The sequence below is a fragment of the Eulemur rufifrons genome, chromosome 25 (genome assembly GCF_041146395.1).
Source record: "Eulemur rufifrons isolate Redbay chromosome 25, OSU_ERuf_1, whole genome shotgun sequence".
In the NCBI taxonomy this organism is placed as follows: Eukaryota; Metazoa; Chordata; class Mammalia; order Primates; family Lemuridae; genus Eulemur; species Eulemur rufifrons.
Window position 1 is genome coordinate 15,865,489 of NC_091007.1, and position 20,193 is coordinate 15,885,681.

General features: G+C 40.0%; 1 protein-coding gene across 1 annotated transcript in view; it reads right to left on the reverse strand.

The window, feature by feature from the left end:
• C25H10orf67 (chromosome 25 C10orf67 homolog) overlaps positions 1–20,193 on the reverse strand; it is an 87,954-nt gene that overhangs the window by 23,115 nt on the left and 44,646 nt on the right. The window contains exons 12-16 of the mRNA XM_069458848.1: positions 6,281–6,360; positions 6,141–6,206; positions 3,310–3,397; positions 151–231; positions 4–64 (exon numbers count right to left, since the gene is read on the reverse strand). Of these exons, the coding sequence (XP_069314949.1) occupies positions 4–64; positions 151–231; positions 3,310–3,397; positions 6,141–6,206; positions 6,281–6,360 (376 nt within the window). The remainder of the gene's footprint in view (positions 1–3; positions 65–150; positions 232–3,309; positions 3,398–6,140; positions 6,207–6,280; positions 6,361–20,193) is intronic.

A 20,193-nucleotide genomic window follows, 5' to 3' on the forward strand; every position in this document is an offset into this window, starting at 1 on the left:
TACCTCTTGCTGCAATTTGAAAGGATACCTGGTCACTGCCCATGTCTAGGTACCTGGGGTCTATCTGTAGGTGAACCAAAAAGTTTCATTACTGACGTTGAATAATATCCACTGATAAAATGTTTAATAGAGAAAAAATCAGCTGCCTACCAAAGATACATGGTAATCACTTGAAGAAGATGCAGTACTGGTCAAGTTCACTTTAGACTGCACGATTAAGGGTTTTACTTTCTGAAAGACACAAAAGGTAGGTACTGTGTTATCAAGGGGAAATAATTGTCACATCAAATGGATGTACATGTTCTTCCACCCTCAGTTGACCAAGATATGAAAACTGCGCTCAGAATGTACTTGCTCACACGTGGCTGGGAAACCCTTCCCTTTACGGCAATGGGACAGGGTCCCTTCCTCATTCAGGCCACTTGAAGAGAAAATTCAAGAAAAATGTTTTCCTTAGTGTCTGTTCTGACTGTACTTCCTTTTGATTGTTCTGATAATTTGAGATTTAATACTTGTAACTGGCCAGGAACCACAAGGTCCTCCTCAGCACCTCCCGGCTACCAGAAGCTAAGCAGTGGTGTCCTGATCCCCAAGAATGGTGAAAAAAACAAAAGTATCTCTTCTAGGAGTTTAGAAGCAGCAGCATGCAGACAGAATTGTCACCAACATCATATATTGCAAAATAAATTGTGACATTAAAACTATGCAGGTGGCCGGGCGCGGTGGCTCACGCCTGTAATCCTAGCACTCTGGGAGGCCGAGGCGGGAAGATTGCTCGAGGTCAGGAGTTCGAGACCAGCCTGAGCAAGAGCGAGACCCCCCGTCTCTACTAAAAATAGAAAGAAATTAGCTGGACAATTAAAAATATATAGAAAAAATTAGCCAGGCATAGTGGCGCATGCCTGTAGTCCCAGCTACTCGGGAGGCTGAGACAGGAGGATCCCTTGAGGCCAGGAGTTGGAGGTTGCTGTGAGCTAGGCTGATGCCACGGCACTCTAGCCCCGGCAATAGCCCCGGCAACAGAGCGAGACTCTGTCTCAAAAACAAAACAAAACAAAAAACTATGCAGGTGAAAGGGAACAAAAGTCCACTAAGCATGCTCATCAAAAAGAGGCCTGAGGGCTATGGTTATACATTGGGATTTATGTGAATTTTTCCCAATTCTGGGGGCTTCTCTCTTTTTTGTCTGTCTGTATGTATACTGTATATGCATGCATGCACATACGTGTGTTTGCATGTATTTTTTGACCTCCACAGCCTGCTCCACTTCCTTTTTGTTCCTCCCCAAAGAAACTATTTAAATATTTTGTAGGTAATTTTTGTTTGAATATGGTCTTGCAAAAATGTGAGATTTTGTGCGTGTGTTTTAATTTATGCTAATGGTATTATGTAATTTCCTGCCCCGTCGATTCTAAGACCCCGCCTTCTGATACTCTAATGTGCCTAAAATGCGGACACATCATACAATAGATGTTGTGTCCAATATAATTGGCAGCACTTTTTCTCTTTTAGTGACTTATGGAATCTTGAGCCAGTGTTGAGCACATCTTAGATTCCAAGTAAAAAGCAACGTATCTTGTGTGTCCCCTACGTCTTTCACTAAGTGCTATGTTTTTCAGATTCATCCATCTTGCCATGTGCACCTAAAAGCCACTGCTGCTGAGCACTGCACAGCAGCCTGACAGGTGTCTGCCCCACTTTGCCCATCTATTCTCCCAGGGTGGTCCAAGCCACCATCGCCTCTCACCTGCATCACTTCAATAGCCTCCTCACCTGTTTCTTCGCCCCCACCATACATGCCAATGTTGTTCCTTTAAAATGTTAAGTGAGGTTATCTTCCTCCTCTGCTCACAAACTCTGAAAGGCTCCCAATTTGACTCGGAGAAAAAAAAAAAAAATCCAAGTCCTGTGATCCTTCTGACCGCATTTATGACTATTTTCTCTCCTTACTCACAGTGCTCCAGCCACACTGAACATCTCGTTTCTCAAACACGCTGGGGGCACCTCTACCTTACAGGCTTCCAGTCATCTTTTCTCTGCCTAGAATTCTTCTCCTAGATATCCACATGGCTCCTTCCCTCACTACCCTGCATGCGTTTTATGACAATGGTGAAAGAAAGCAGTGTTCAATGTATGATTGTTGGGAATTTAAGTTCTAATGTAATCCATTGTTTCATACCTTCGAGCAGTGGGTGTAAAAGAAGATGCAACCTCTTACGACAGCACTGAAAAAAGTAAAATGCTGCTAAAACCGGGGTCAGGAATCAGTGCTGTGCACATCAACCTGCCTCCCAGTTGTAAATGTGAAAGGGAGATTTGAGCAACACACAAGAGAACACAGTTGATAGCACTGGATTTCAATATATCTCACCCTGTCAAGGATGAGAAAGGGGTAAAATAAAACAGGGGCTGGGAAAAAACTACAGAATACGTTTAAAGATTGAAATCAGAGGAAGCACATACTTCTAAAAATGATATGTTATGAGATCTGGATGAAAACCTCGTGAAGCTTTTTGGCCAGGACAGTAGAGTACAAGAATATACGGCCTCTCGGAAAGGTAGGCAGAAGATTCTGGAGATGAATAGGCTGAGATGAAATGCAAGGGAGTTATGGAGGTTGTATGGAATGAATACAGTGAATAAAATGCAGGAGTAGGATTTAAATCCAAGTAAGACTTTCATTTCTTATCTTCTTCAAGGTAGCCAGAAGCTGATGAAACAAAGCAAGAACACTCAGCTCTAAGACTGAGTTGAAATTTACTGGATATATTTCTATGTTGGGCATCATTTACCTTAATAGTTAGAAATCCCAAAGGAAAATAATAAGTCAAATAAATAATAGGCTACTATACAATTGAGTCTTATCTATCGGTGACCTCTAATAGGAAAATGAATGGCTTAGTACTAGGAGTAGGTTCTCCTATCTCCTTTTGTCCTTTGGCAGTGACTGGATACTTAGACTCTGAGCTTTGATATTTCCCAACATTCCATCCATGACCACAAATGGACAGACTGACAGATATTCTCTAGCCAGAATGGGTCACCCTGCCTCTGAAATTTGTCCTTGCCTCTACTATAACTCAGCCATATTGGATTGCAATAATTTGTTTACACGTATATATCTCACACCGGACTGAGCGCTTTGGGTTCAGGAACCTTGTCTTACAACTTCAGCATTTAGCAGAGTGACTGTCATGTACTGTCTCCAGACTCTGTATTGACACAACCTCAATAAATGTGAAATGAGAACAGAAAGACAAAAGATAGATTCAAAGAGACAAATAACATCCAAACATTATATACACTTACAACATAATTGAAGGATGTATCAGCAAGCACTGCAAACTGACGATACAGTGTGTGCCTAGTAAACATCTCATCCTTAAGGACATGAAAGCTGAAAACAAAGAAATGGGAAAATTTAAATGTATATAAATCACAGGATAAAGCAGTAAGTATTACATTAAAGTGGTTAGAAACCACCTTAAATTTTAAAATATTACCAAGTAAAAAATTTAAAGTACTACTATGAATTTATCCTTTCATGTAAAAAACTGCGTATTTTCCAGCTCTGAAAAGGCACAGAAGTAATGGCAATGATCCCACCTGGTGCCCAAACTGTGGTCTTAAAAAGCATTTCTTACTAAAACAAGCCAGGGCATCTTTCAGAAATGGCTGTTTCTTGACAAAAATGTACAAGATGAGCCTGGGACATTTTATTCTATTAGAAATCAAGGAAGTCATCAAAGATTATGGCAAAAGAACATAGTAGGCAACTTGTAAGGGATCCTTGACTTAAGATTGGAGAAATTAAGCATCAAAAATAATAAAGACTACAATGTATTGAAGCATCACACATGTATTAACTATTTGGGAAATTCTCAGCCCATCCAGATTGCAAATGATGCTAAAATTAGGAGATTTGCTGTCAGAAAAGCATATTCTGGAGAGAAAGCCAAGGATATGGCTGGACGACCTTTTGCTACTGCCTAGGAAGGAACAACAACAACAAAATCACAGCATTCAGTCGTACAAAAGGGTCTTTGAAGAGATTAGATGTGTGACTCATGGATGCTCTCAGCCATCTCAGTAGGAGTCCAAAGTAGAGATGGAATTGTCTAGGAGAGACCCGAGAAGGAGCCTCCTGTCTAACGCAGTGTCTTTCCATGACAAACATGGGAGACCCACGGGGTTTTTAAGAATGTCAAATCAGCAGCAACACTGCCAGTGTGAACTGAAAAGGACTAAAGAGGGCTATTGGACTCCTAAAATTCTACAGGCAATAAATAGGCTGCTTAAACTACTTAGTTGCAAACATGTGCTAACTTTCCTGAAAAAGGGAGTAATAATTCAGCAGTAGTGTTTTGGGCCCAGAGGATGGAGCCTTGAGTCACAGAGAATTATCTCCACGTCTTGAAATCTAATGGGGTTATGCTGAATTTCAGAACTGTTTGGATTAGTGACTCAATTTTTCCTTCTCATTTTCTCTCCTTTTGAACAAGAATGTCTGTGACTGTCATCAACATTTACGTCAATGCAATGCCTGTCCCACCACTGTATCTGGGAGCAAATAATCAGTTTTATAGTTTCACAAGTCCAAATATGGAGAGAAATTTTGCCCCAGGATGAATTAGAACCAAAGCCTCACCCATACCTAATTTAGATGATGAGAACTAGGACTTTTGAGCTGACGATACTTACATAAGATTTTGAACTTGAGTTGATGCTGTAATAGGTTGAGACTTTGAGGAATGTTGATAGGTGATGAATGCATTTTGCTTGCAGTATAGACATTAATCTTTTCGGGCCAGAGGGTAGACTCTGGTAGATTGAATGTTGCCTCCCACCAAGAAATCCACTCCCTAGTCCCTGGAACTTGGGAATATGCTACCTAACATATTAGAGTAAAAGAAACTTTGAAGATGTGTTAAGGTAAGGATCTTGAGATGGAGTAATTATTCTGGATTATCTAGTGGGCCCAATATAATCACAAGGGTCCTTTTGAAGAGCAAGTGGGAGGATCAGAGTAGGTAAATCAGAAAGCAATGTGATAAGGGCAGCAAAGGTTGGAGTGATATCAGCAACCCTTAGAAGTTTGAAGGGGCAAAAAACATGATCCCCTGGAACCTCCAGAAGAAACCAGCCCTACCAACACCTTGAATTTGACCCTGTAAGACTGCATGATAATAAATTCGTGCTGTTTTAAACCTCTAAATTTGTGGCAATTTGTTATAATAGTAATAGTAAACTAGTACACAGATTTAAGAACAAATTTATGACAAGAATTTTGAAATATTCCATGAGTTGACTGATTTCATAGAAAAATATAACCTTAGACCTAAAAACACCACATAAAAGAACTCAATAGGGATAGTCTATATAGCAGAATAGATACAGCAGAACACAGGATTATTAATCTCAATAAAAAATATACATTGTTAAGCACAGAGAGAATAAAGGAAGGGAAAAAACCAGACAAGAACCTAAGAGACATGTGGCGATAGTCAGATGGAAACGCATACATATAATTAGAATCCCAGAAAAGAAGAGAATAGGGCAAGGGAAAAAACTAGGCATTTTCTCTACTTGACATTGCTTTCAGCCTTTTCAGAATTATACAGTTTCACTTTCCCCATTTTAAAACAAAGGCAAAGATGACACAGGGAAGGGAAACTAAATAATTATGGGAGTGAAAATTAGATCTGAGTGATCACGGAGCTTGGTGGGTGCTGTTCTGTCTGGAAAAGAAAAGGGTAGGGGCTCTAGTATCTAAAGGAATTTTAAGAAGAAAGTACAAACCAGTTATATATCATCATGCGCAAATGAACGAGGAAAGATTTCAACAGCCCAATGGAGGAAGATGACTAGTTAGGTCTAATTAAACCAGGTATCAAGAGAGTCTGTCCTGTTGCTCTTTTAAAGCCAAAACGCTGAGATAGGGAATGAAACAATCTTGAATGAGTTTTCTTTTCAGAGACTTTGGTTATTCTTCTATTTGAGGCCAATTATTTTACGTTTCTTTTTAAGAGTATATGAGGGCATTTAACATTCATATGTAAAAATTCAAGGCTCCTCACTTCCTTAAAGGATGATTGCTCACATTTTTATAAATAGAATTGGTATACGTCACCATACCATACCTGTTCCTGAGAATAAGGAATCTCTTCTCCCAGTTTCTGTTGATCCGTTCTGCTTCCCTCCTAAACCTGTAAGAAATTGACAGATGGTTAAACCCTGTGTTAGCTACAGATGAACAACTGGGACTCCCTGTTAACTGTACCTTTCTAGCTTCCTCCTCTCAATCTCAATAGTGGCCTGTAGTGCTTCTATTTGCACCGTCGAAGAACTTTTTCCTTCAAGCTTTCAACAGAAAATATATGACAGAGTTAATTACACGAACAAATACCCTGTTTCTCCATAAATCTGAAAAGGCTATTTCTATGAAGTAGTATGCACATTCTAACTACTACCAAAAATAATTTGAGAGAACGATGAGGTACATTTACTTGTGGATTTCCATAAATAGGAAGAGTTTAAGATCCTCTGCCTCCATTTCCTGTAAACGACTGATTTAGGGGCAGCCAGCTCTAAGCCATGTTAGGAAGCAACCGCAATTTATCTTCATCACCCCTCCCCCCACCAGCTATCCCTTTTTCTAACTCTTATTTTCCCTCCCTTCCTGTGGCTTCTCCATCTTGTCATCATGGGCAGCAGCTGCCCCCAGTTACTCTAGTTCTTTCTGTCTAAACAGTTCTTAGGCAAGGACCTGACCAACTCAAACCCAGCAGAGCTTTACGTCGTTTTTCAGGATTGTTTATATTTTGCGAGAGGACAAAGTTTCAGCAAAAGGAATGAACCTCTAATAGTGGATTTGTAGACATGCCATGAATGAGAGCGATTTCTTTGGGTGTGGCAGCGATGTGCCACAGAATCATACTGAAGAGGCCATCAGGTCCTCTGTCTCATCGTAAGACTGATTTCAGCTCCAAAGTCATTGCTACTTTCTAAGAATAGCCAGCATCAATATAAACAATAACTAGGTTAATAATAATGGTCATATTAGTCATTATTATACCTCATTCACTAACAGTTTCACCTTCCTTCCTTCACGTGGCAAAACAGTTGTTGAACGTCCTACCTGACAAGAAAATATGCCAGATATGTTAAATACAACATTTCAAATTAATGCATAAAGATGTGGCTTTTCTGCAGCTTAGAAAAAAGGCAACTGGGACTTACAATATGGCAGCCATAGGTCCTGGGAGTTCTTCACAGCCTTATGTCATTTAGAAAACTCAGTGTTTACACATAGCATTTGCAATCGGACAATGCTAGCTCATTAAAAATAATTTTCCTACTACTGTTTCTAAAAATGCATGACCCTGTAGTTGTTGGTCAAATTTTACCATTACATTTTTCTAAACGAAGTGGACAGTTACTATCCAATGTAGCCACAAGCTTTAAAAAACTTTATTGTAAATGATGACTGTGATGAATTTTCACTACCATACCTCTCTGATGCAGGAGAGAGCAGATTATTTAGCAGTGAGAAGATATATTGGATATTACAATCTCCTTGGTTAGCAATCCCTACATTTCTGTACAACAGACAGAAAAAGTTGCCAGTTATCACACCACTGTGTTTTCTGAGTGGGTCAAAGGACCCTAAAGGTCCTTTGATCTGTTGCCCATATTGGTGGAGTTGGCTTCACCCAGGAGGGTCTGAAGCCAGGTAGCAGGGGGTTGAGACAGCTGAGTAAGTCTATGGAATGAAGTAAAAGGAACCTAGGACTACCCCGGGCAACCAGAAGTGAGGGCTGGGGTGAAGACAGAGAATCTCCAGGGGGAAAAACCTCCAGGCTGGAGGTACCCCCCACCCAGGGGTGATGTCCCACGGTCGATCTGAAATGGCATCTTGGTGATGTGAATTCTCCCCATCACTTACCTTCCTCAGCCTCCTCCAACTCACACGTGCAAAATCTGGGTGGGAGGTTTGAATAGAAATTGCAGAATCACACTGAATTCAGTGTCTGATTAAACAACGTGTGAACTGGCATGGCATGTGGGCTACAAGGAGACTCGGAAACTGACTTAATTCAGTGGATGAAGGAGCCCGGATCCAGCAACGATCGCCAGCAGGGTGACCGCCAGTGGGCACGCGTGCAAGCACGGGGTGTGCTTTGGGCCACCACAGAGCAAGAATGTGGTCCTAAGCCAACTTTCCTTGTATCCAAAGGGGCAGAGAGAATGCAGCTGCCACCAGCTGCCACATACGAAAATAACAGAATTTGTAATAACAGTCAGAATAGCTAAAATTTATTGCCAACCTATTATATGCCAGGCATGTCACACATATTATCATTTGTCTCTATATATCTACCTATTCACTTCTTTTTTTTTTTTTTTTTTTTTTTTTGTTGAGACAGAGTCTCACTTTGTTGCCCAGGCTAGAGTGAGTGCCGTGGGGTCAGCCTAGCTCACAGTAACCTCAGACTCCTCGGCTTAAGCGATCCTCCTGCCTCAGCCTCCCGAGTAGCTGGGACTACAGGCATGCACCACTATGCCCGGCTAATTTTTTCTATATAGATTTTCAGTTGTCCATATAATGTCTTTCTATTTTTAGTAGAGACGGGGTCTCGCTCTTGCTCAGGCTGGTCTCGAACTCCTGAGCTCAAATGATCCACTCGCCTTGGCTTTCCAGAGTGCTCGGATTACAGGCATGAGCCACCTCGCCCGGCCTAAACTTCAAATATATACAAGTATACATGAACTTAAGACTCTCACTTCCCAGAAGCTCAGAGTTTTGTTCTTTTTTATCCCCTAGTTTTTCTCGTGGTTTTTATTATAAATAAACATAGCCTTTATCGACTGGGGCTCCCCCACAATAAAGATTAGGAATTTAGAGCATTTGCATTTACCTTTTACTGCCTCTCTACCGCACATCCTAATTTTTTATTTGCATGTTTAGCTCTTATCGTAGTTGCCTTTATTATGACATTAATATATGCAAATTTCTATATTCTGATTTATTAACTCATGCTGGGAAATTTATTTACTTTTTTCCCAACATTCTTCACTCCTTCGACTGCTCCATTGTTAGAAAGATTGTGATTCATTTACATTGTCAATGTACATAGCATTGTTCTCTAATTATAATTAAGTCCTCCATGCTTTATTAATCAATCTCCACATTGATTATAAAAACTAAAATCTAAAAGTTAGCATTTACAATATGTTCACATCACCATACAACTAAGTAGCGTCACTGGATCCGCAGAGAAAGAAATGTAAGCCTGTTACTGAAATTTAGCTGCTAAAACCAGCAAAAAAATTTAAAAAGTGTCAATTTTTAACTTTTTCTACCTTCCTTCCCTTCTGAGCCATTCTTAGCTTCCTTTTTCTTGTGTCCGTATCATCCTACATGTTCAGCTCCTTTCATGTTTGCTTCGAGTATTTCTCGATTTTTCATGAATGGTAAACTTTTTGAGTTTTTACATATTCAAAAATATCTTAATTTTGCTTATATACTCAATTGGGTATAAGACTTAGGGATCAAACTATTTTTTTTTTCCCTTTTGAAAACTTTGTTTTATTTTCTTGCAGCAACCAGTTGCTAATGAGGAAATTAAAGTAAATCTCTCTCTTTTTTTTTTTTTTTTGGTTCCATTGTAGTTAAACTGTTTTATTTCCCCCCTCTCTTTTTAGTTCCTAGAGATCTAAAATTTGACCAGCACGTACCTACAGTTTCATGAGTTCTAAGACACACATTCCCTGTCCCAGTCAGCATTTTAACATCTTTGAAGCTGAGATGTTCTTACAATTGGTGTGGATGTCATAATTTAATTGATAGCAGTTTTCCCTGCTAGTGTTAAAATAATGGTGCATCTTATAACTGGTGACATCTGAGATTTGATAAAATATGGACGATATTCTGCTTTTTCTTTTTAAATCCTGCTTAGCACTTGGTGGGCCTTTTCAATCTGAATATTTGGATTTTTCCCCCTTCATTTATGGAAATTTTCTTTTATTTCTTTATTATAGTCTGACTCCCATTGTATCTATTTTGCTTTTTAAAAAATCCTATTAGAAAGACATTAGACCTCTTCGATCTAGCCCCCACATTTTAATTTTTTCCATAATTTCTCCCTGCCATTTCACATTATGTTCTAGGAGATTTTCTTCACTTTATCTTCCAGATTATTAATTAAGTCTTAAGCTGTGTCAATTTTATCATTCAGCCTGCCTAGTGCCTTTCTTGGGGAAATTTTATTTATTATTTCCATGAAATTGTTCTTTCACTTGGACTGTTCCTTTTTCATAGCTGTCTGTCCTTGCTTAATGAATGGACAACAGGTTTCTCTTCAATGTCTCCCAAAATACTTTTATTGAAAAAAGTCTTTTAAGTTCTTGTCTGTTCCCTGAATTAACTTTTTCCTGCAGAACCAAGGGCTTTTTTTGTTCTCTTGGTTTCTCCTTTCATTCACTATTTACTGAATGCCTACCGTGTGCCAGGAATTGTTCTAAGTCCTGGAAACACAACAGAAAAGAGAACGGGGCTGAAGCAGAGAAGACAGATTTGAGAGAAATTATGAAAGAGGTCAAATTTAGGGGGCTTTCTGAGTGAGAACAGAGCTGCCTGGAATTTCCCATTTGGGCAACTAATTGGAGAATAAAACCATTCACTAAGACAAGAAAAAAACAAGAGGAATAAGAATTTTTTTTTAATGCTAGCTTTTTCTTTAACAAGAAAGAATTTGGCAAATTCAGATTCACACGCTTGGAGTTTTGAGGTACCTATCGCTTGTTCAAATGAAGACATACAGTGGGCAACTGGGACAAGGGCCTGGAATTGGGAAGAAGGGTCAATCCTACAGGTATAATTTGAGAGTCATCAGTATATCACGTGAAGCTAAAGACTTGGATAAGGCTATTCATGACATCCCTGGACCGAGAAGACAGAAGGTCAGGATGGACGCCCATGGCGCAGGCATGGCTGACCCGCAGTTGTCACTTGTCCCTGGCTGGGAGAATCCTCAGCATTGACTTAATCCCGAACCTGCACCCTAACCTGTTGCTTTTACCTGAGGTCTCCAAACCCTAACTCCTCCTCCATCAGGACCCACAGTCCTGGAAAGCCCTTTGGTGGTCGTAGAACTACCCAAATAACTGTTCCCTTAGTTGTCTACACAGTACCTTGAACTTCTTAGGAGAAGCTATCTCCACAAGCACAGTGACTCACTCTTCTCAAGGCCCATGTGGCAGGAAAGTAGCCAAAAAAAGAAAAGCCAAGGCACAACACCACCAATTTAACAAAAGCAACAAAAAGTCTTTGTTATCGCTAGCCTTCCTTGGCCTCAAAAAAGTGAGGGTCGGCTGGGCGCGGTGGCTCATGCCTGTATGTAACCCTAGCACTCTGGGAGGCCAAAGTGGGAGGATCACTTGAGGTCAGGAGTTCAAGACCAGCCTGAGACCAGCCTGAGCAAGAGCGAGACCCCATCTCTATAATTAAAAAAAAAAGTGGGGATCACCAAAGTGACATGAGGCAGGCACCTTTGGGGATCCTTCCACCTGTTTGTTCTCAAGGAGCACAATTCACTTGAATTGCCTCTCTGCCCAGAATTCACTGCCCTTTGGGTAACAGTAGGCCAAGGAAGTCACCAGGGTCCGAGTCCCAGGCCTTGGGCATTTGCCAGTATACTAAAGGGAAAAAAATTAACTCGAATTAAAAAAAATTAATGCACGGAAAATAAAAAAAAAAAATCAGTAGAACAAAATAAGTTTCCATGTAGAAAGACATTAATATTTCACTATACCCAAAGTCACGTCAGTGACTGAAAGTTTATAATGGAAATTCTGTGTTTCAATTCACAGACGGTAAAAACCAGTTTCAATTTTTGAGGCTCCCTTTTCCTGACTCTCATTTAATGATCAACTGCGTAATAGCTAGAGATAAGTCTGTGCTAAAGCATATCTTCGATAAAGCAAATAATTATTCAACCTCTCCAAAAGACAATACTATTACAATGATAAAGATAGCATCTCTTTTCATTAAAAAAAGAAAGAGCACGTGTAGACTAGAGTGTTTGCTCTCCGGTTGGAGTTGAACTTTCAACTCTGCGACAGCATGCTATATTGCGTTCGGGCTCTGTCCACATTAAACTGTCATTTTGTTTTGCCAGCTGCTGACATTCCACTTTCTCTGGAATACACATGCTGGTCTTTATGTGGTCATTTTGTTGACAGGTGCAAACACTGGGCTGCTGAACAATACATAGAGGTGAAAATGAATGGTAGCACGAATATAAAAGTAATTAACTTCCTAAGTAGGAAAACGGAAATCAAATAATTGTAAAGATAAATTATTACCATTCATAATTTATTATAAATATTTCTCATTTTCTTTTGAATTTGTAGGTATATTTATAACTAAAATTTCATAAAGTTAAGACATAAGGTTCATTTATAACAGAAGTTATGATTCTTAAATGTGTTTATTTTTTAAGCACTTAAGACATATTTTTTTAAATGTCATCAATATAATCTTCTATATTAGGAATCAACAACGGAGCTTTGTAAAAACTCTGGTTTTACAAACAGAAACACAAAAATGTTTATCCACTGCCGTAAGATTAGCTATACCTTTTATCATATCCTCACACCCCTGTTTTCTTTTTTCTTGTCAAGAGTTATTATGTTCTTCTATTTCTGCTAATTTCGGCAAACATCCCTCTTATGAAATTTTGCCCATTCTCTCTGGGAGTGACGAAAGGTATTTTTCCTCCTTTCCTCTTCCCCATTTCAATGTTAAATATAGTACCAACAAAGCAGTCTTTCTAGCTCATCATGAGGAAAGATGATTTTTTTCCCCAAAACCTCAATCATTTGACTTTATATTAGTGTTTTAGTAGTGTGTCAATGGGCAGTGGTTGGTCAGGAAAAGGAGGGGGTGATATAAGCACATGAAAAGGGGAGAACCAACCTTGTGCGCTTACAATTTGGAGAGAAGAGACTGAAAATTAGGCACATTGAGAACAGGATACGAGGCTGTGTGCGATCACACAGCACTTTCAACACAAGCAGGTCGGAAGAATAAGCTGAAGTGTAAAGACTTCTGAAGGTCAAGTGCGGGTTAGCAGAGCAGTCTGAAGTAGCTGGGGGCACAAGTTAAACGGGGAGGTCACATTCACTCACAAGGTTTTCCCCCTTTTTTCTCCTAGCAGGTGCTCATCAGAAAAATTGAGGGCAGAGCAATTTTGAAGAAAATCATTTGTGGGGGTGCAGACTTGAGGTCAGAATCAGCTGCTACTAAGGGAAAAGCACCTTTTCTGGGTCCTTCTATCTTAGGAAGCAAAAGACTTAACCTCTTGGGAGAGAGGAACAAAACTCTCTGGCCGACCAGGCTCAACAAAGGTGGTCAGTGGTTGATGCTGTGAAGAAGTGTTAGGTACCAAACCCCACCTGTTTCTCCCAGGCCATGCCTTCCTAGGAAGGGGAAGCTTTCAACTGCTGGGGAGGGCAGCAAAGCCTCTGCTCACAGGATGTATTAATAGATGGAGATTTATTATGTCAATGGGAAAAAATTAAACACGCTTTCCCCTGGGGGAGGGGAAGAGGAATTGTCTTGGACCTCAGACAAAGAGGCAAGGGAAAAAAAAGAACCTATTGTTAGGAGACAAAGTGATCAACAGAACCAGACTCAAAGATGACCCATGACCCAGATGCTGAAACCGTCAGATGGGGGCTTTGCAATAACTATAACCAAAATGTTAAAGAACCTAGGAGAAAGAGGTGAACACCATTCATGATAAAGAATAGATAGGGAATTTCAGCAGAGAGGTGTAAAATGTGAAAAAGAGTCAAGTGAAAATACTAGAAACAAACAAGACAACCATATAGAGACAAAGAATTTCTTTGATGGTCTCATCAGTAGACTCAATACAGCTGAGGAAAACAATGAGTGAATTTCAAGATGGGTCAAAAGAAATTCCCCAAACTGAAACAAAGAGAAAAAAGTCATTCAAAATTAATAGCATGGCATAGAAGAGTTGTAGGACAATATCAAACAGTCTAACACATATATTCAAAGGCAAAGACATAATTGAAGAACATGGTCAGAAGTTAAAGAAAAATATCAAACTACTAATTCATGAAGCTAAATCAGGATAAACAGAAATAAAGAGATGAAGGAGAGAAGACAACAAATGCCCAAAGACATGCTGTAATCTAACTGTCATAAAATAAAGATGAAGAGAAACTCTTGAAGTCATTGCAAAATAAAAGACACGTTACAGAGAAGCAATGTTAAAAATTACAGCAGATGTTTTGTCAGAAATTATGTAAGCCAAAAGACAGTGGAGTCTCACCTTCGAGATGTTAAAAGAAAATAAAACTATCAACCCAGACTCAGAAAAATATCTATCAAAAATGAAAGCAAGGCACCCAGCTAGCTCAGTCGGTAGAGCATGAGACTCTTAAAAATGAAAGCAAAATAGAGACATAGAGATTCTTTTTTAGGCACACACAAAAACTAAGAGAACGCATTGCCAGCAGACCAAAAGGAAGTGGCAATAACGATAACAGACAGAAACTTGACCTACACAAAGAATGAAAGCTCCAGAAATGGTAACAATGAAGGTGTCAAATGCAAATCTTGCTGCAACAAATTATATCAATTTTGTTGCATGAAAATATCTACGTTAAACTTTAATTTTTTTGAAGGATATAACATCTTAGAAACTCCAAAGAACTGTACCTTTGATGGAAACATTGGAAAAGATTATCCCAAAGGCATTTGGAGCAAGATGCATGGACAGATATGAGTTTTACAGTGGCTTTCTGGAGAACTCATAACACTCTTTTACTGCTGAAGACTAAGCTATATGGTGGGAGATTCTTAGAGGTTCCTACAAATTACAGTGGCTTCTCATTGATCTCTTCTCAATCAGCTGCTTGGATGCTTCAGCCTGAAATCTGAAATCTTTTTTGGTTGTTGTAGCTTTCTTAATTTTTTGCTCTCTTAGCTTTTCCAAACTTGTACCCCCTAGATCTAATAAAATTTAAAAAAAATTAAAAGAGAAAAGAACCTAACTTCATATTACAATCTTACTAATTTCGATACAAAATTACCTTTAAAATATTCTAATGCTTCATTTAATGTAAACCAGATAGAAATTTATATATTTTCATTGGAACCCACTTGCAGATTCTCAACAAGGAAGACAGACCATCAGAATCCCACTCTAGGTTGTTACATACCTTTTCTTTAATGGGTTCCAGTTTCTTGATGAACAAGCAGATATTACATTGAGAAAAAGAAAACACAGGGGGTATTAAATGAAGAAAAGTTTTTAAGAACCACCTCCATGAAATTAAATTCCTAAAGCAAACAAAATTGACATGTTATAACTCATGTAGACTTATTCCCAGAGTTTGAAGACAGAGCTGGGACCTGTCCATCAATTCTGGCAGCCCGAATCCAAATAAATATTCACTGTGTGCTTTCAGCCATTGGATTAACTGGACTCCCTAACACTTCATAGCACTGGTTGTAGAGAACTCGTTTTTCTATTCTACATCTGAAATAGAAAAAGGAGTTATCGCGGCCACACACAGTGCTGCGCGCCTGTAATCCCAGCTACTTGAGAGGCTGAGATGAGAGAACTGCTTGAGCCCAGGAGTTTGAGACCAGACTGGACAATATAATGAGACATGATCTCAAAACAACAAGAACAAAAACAAAAAGGAAAAGGAGTTACAGACCTCGAATAGAAAAAGGAATTATCTACCAATGACATGAAAAGTTATGGAGTTCAGTTAACACAAGAGCTGAAACATACATATATTTCAAAAGCTGAATTATATATTCAACAGAGAAATGATTCCCACACTAAGACTGGTGAAGGAGACCCTCAAGCTATATTTAAAAGCCTAAAGTAAAAGTGTACCCTTATTCACTAATTAAGGGGCATAGGCTAACAAAACTTAAGAACTCTTTAAATTTAGCTACCATTAAATCAACTCATGGAGGTATTATCGGTTATCTAAAGTTGTCCAGATATGCAAATTGGAAGAAATATGTAAGAGATGAATAAATAAAGGAAACACATACCTCTTCTTTAGTAACTTTCGTTTTCTTGATGAACAAGCAGACATTATTACATGGAGAAAAAGAAAACAAAGGGGATATTAAATGAGGAAAAGTTTAAGAACTACCTCCATGAAAATAAATTCCTAAAGCAAACAAAATTAATGTGTTATGACTCATATAGATTTATTCCCAGAGTTTGAAGAGAAAGCTGGGACTCAGAGAGATTAGGGCCAGAGAGAACAGGGTTGGAGAAACTGACAAGTTGGCAAAGTTGGATCCAAAGAGGGTGGCCAACAGTCCACTGCCAGTGTCCAGAGGGGTGTAACCACCTTCATGCATTGCTATTGAAGCAGTTCCATGATGGCACACAGCTGCAGACAGCAGCATTGGCAAACTCAATGGTGACACTGAGGGTGAGTGGCAGCATGTTTTAGATGTTCAGCCTTCTAGGGGAAAGACCCACATCTGGACAGTGTCAGGACTCTGGCCAAATGACCTGGTGTTCAGGACTGGCCTCAGCTCCCCAGCGGGAAGTGTGGGGAAGCCCATAGCTGAACCCAGGTAAGTGGAATCGAGCAACACCATGCAGTGAAGGATAAGAAGGCTGCTCTGTGGATCCCTGAATGTCCAGATGACACTTCGTGACCACCAAGTCAGTATCACATGTGGTCAGTACCTAACATCTGTCCCCAGAGCTGAGAGTGCCTGGGGAAGAACAGGGCATAATACAAACCTTCAGTTTATTCCTGATTTCCACAGCAAAACCTTCCATTCTAAATTTAAATCATACCAAAATATGGCAAACTCCGCAAATAAAATGTTACGACTGTTTCCCAACAATATAAACAAGAAGAGAAAAAGTACAAAATCCCTCAAGAGGTTTTGAACAAATAACATTTTTCATTTGTGCAACAAATATGGAATATTATTTTCACTAGAATATTTTCACTTCTAAATGTACTAAAAGCATTTATTTGTCATCAAACTACCCAGAATAAAATAGCCTATAAGACAGAAGCCAACTTTTCGGTTGAATTTTAAACATGATGTTAACTCAGATTTTCAAATTTGGTCTCTTAGAGCAGAATCCAAAGATGAATTCATTTTAGCGATAAAGGAAAACATTTGATTTAAAAAATAAAGTGAGGCCGGGCACGGTGGCTCATGCCTGTAATCCTAGCACTCTGGGAGGCCGAGGTGGGTGGATTGTTTGAGCTCAGGTGTTCGAGACCAGCCTGAGCAAGAGCAAGACCCCGTCTCTACTAAAACATAGAAAGAAATTATATAGACAACTAAAAATATATATAGAAAAAATTAGCTGGGCATGGTGGCGCATGCCTGTAGACCCAGCTACTTGGGAGGCTGAGGCAGGAGTATTGTTTGAGTCCAGGAGTTTGAGGTTGCTGTGAGCTAGGCTGACGCCATGGCACTCTAGCCTGGGCAACAGAGTGAGACTCTGTCTCAAGTAAAAAATAAAGTGAATAATTGTAGTGTCTAATTTCAATTATCTCTACATTTTTAAAGTTATTCAAAATATGAAACAAAGATCCAGTAGGATAAGGAAAATTCTTTTGGTTGGCATAGTCTATCAAAATATGGTAACTATCCTTTGACAACCTGCAAAGATCACGCACGTGCCCACGATTGCCCTGTCTCTGTATTACTCCATCGGCCGGTGCTACCAGATAAGCAGTGAGCGAAGTGCTGGCTTCCCTACATTGCTCTGCACAACTATTAACTAACTGCCTGCTCTATCAAGCCAAGCCAAGGGAAAAATGAATGGAATACTGAAACAACAGATTATATTATTTTCTTCTCTAATAGAGTTTACGTTAAACTTCATATGCAATTTAATCAAACAAAAGGGTCGTGTAAGAGAAAAATAGTACATTTCAGAAGGAAAGACCTCTTTTTTACCCATCTAGCCTATAATCCTATATACCTATAATAATAATCCTATATCCCACAATAATAATTTTTGAAAATGTACAAGCTTGCAGGGTGGCGATGGTCCTAATTACAAAACTGTTGTGAAACTATTTTACCTAACAATTCTTGAATGTTTAAAAAAAACCCAACACCGTAGAGTTCTTATCAAAGTCTTTTTATCTGCACGAGTTGCTCCGTATTGGGAGAACTCTAAGAATGGGAACAGAAATGACTTTGTCCCTGCCCCATTTCCCACACAGAAGGGCCCTGATGCTTTCTCCAGAGCCGAGCACACACCATATGTTCCGTCGGCGCAGACCAGGGGACCCCGTGGACGCTCACAAGTCTTCCAGGGAAGGATTTACTGGGTGCAGCCTTAATGAACTAATTACCGTGGAGTCGGGGGCTTGGAAAATCTGGGAATCCAATTTAACCTTGATATGTGCAGCCTTAGTATTGGAAATGTTTTACAGCTATCAAAAAATAAACTTTACCCCAAAGCATTACACAAATACAAATCTGATGTTGTGAAATCTTTCATAAATAGCAATCAGAATGGCAGTGTTCGTATCGTATCTTTCAGACTGGCTAAACACTCCGTTTATCACTGTGTGCTCCGCCGTGGGGAGCATGTGTTCTGTTCCCACCGCCTGACACAGATTTCAAAAAATAAGTATGATTAATTAGATAAGTGAAATGACTGTTGTAAAAAATTCCTGTAGCAAGCTCTCCATTTGGTCATGGACGTGTGGTCACCCTGTAAAGATAATTTTAAGAGATCCAGCTACCACAATAGACTTAAAAGAGAGAAGCAGGAAAAATTATAACTAGTGTGTGTGAATTAATATACAGTGAAGAATAAAGCACATGGGAAGGTGAGAGAAGGGAGTGCTTATAACAACCAGATTATTATTACTAACAACAAAAGTGCACATGACGGTGATCTAGAAAAATATATTTCACTTTACAATTGAGTCAATTACTATAGAGATGTGAACATCAGCAAGCTTGCAACTATGGTCATAATTGCAAAACTATTGCAAAGATATTTTACCTAATGATTCTTGAATGTTAATTAAAAACAATGATCTAGCATACATCAATCATCTGTCCCTTCCCCTGGTCCAATTTTTACTTACTGTTACACATTAACTTCAGACTCTCCCCCACATGACAAAAGGTTAAGCTTTGGAAGCATCCAGGCCACAGTTATTACAGTCAGATGGAAAGACGGTGACACTGATAAGAGAAAGGCCTACTGAAGTGACACCTTCCCAGAGATCCCAAGCCGGCCTTTGTCTTTCCTTTATTGTGCATTGTCAGTGGGAGAGAACAGAAGATGTCATTGCCCCTCATGGCCGTGACTTTGGAAGCTTCTATCTGTAAATTGAGGACACTGGAGTTTCTGAGCTGGAATTGTAGGATTTAGTTCCAGCCTTGGGTTGCTGCGGAGACTGGGGCGCCTTCTGCTGCAGCCACCCCCTGCTGCTGTGACCTCAGGACTGGAGGCTCAGCTGGTCTGTCCCATCCCTGACCCTGCTCTGCAGTCCTCCCAGCCATCATCTCAGAGCCTCCGACCCCAGACCCCTGACACGTGACCAGTGTCATGGCAGCTGACTCAGCCTTCCGGAGCAGGCTCACTAAGTTCAAGGCATGGCATGGCGCCCTCACCCGGCGCGGCTGGTCTTCCAGACCAGGTCAGCAGGCAGCATTGCACACTCAGGCCGGGGTTTTTGGTTTTTGTTTATGTTTTTCTTTTTGTGGGCCAAAAAAATACTTTCCCAAACATGGATTATAAACCATCCTACTTCTAGAACCCGGTCACTCACTGGTCAGTCGTGTGCAAAATTCGCCTCCCCCAGTGTTATTCCGTTCCTTGGGAAATGACACTGATTTCCAGTTGTCTGTACTTCCTAACCTTCTGCAAAGTGGAAGTGCTCTTAGGAGAGAATGCTTTGTCTCATCTCCTGAAGTCTCCTTCCGACTGGAGTGGCTTCCGCTGGTACAAAGCCTCCTTCCACCTGCTCCCTGGCTGCTCTGCTGGAATGGGGAGGGATCTGCCCACAGGGGTGGCATGAGAAGCCTGCTCCTCTCCTTCCCCCTTTTTGGAGCAAGGATGCACACAGGGTGCACGATTCTGTTCTCTGCCTCCATGTGTTAAGTGGGAGAGAGGCAGG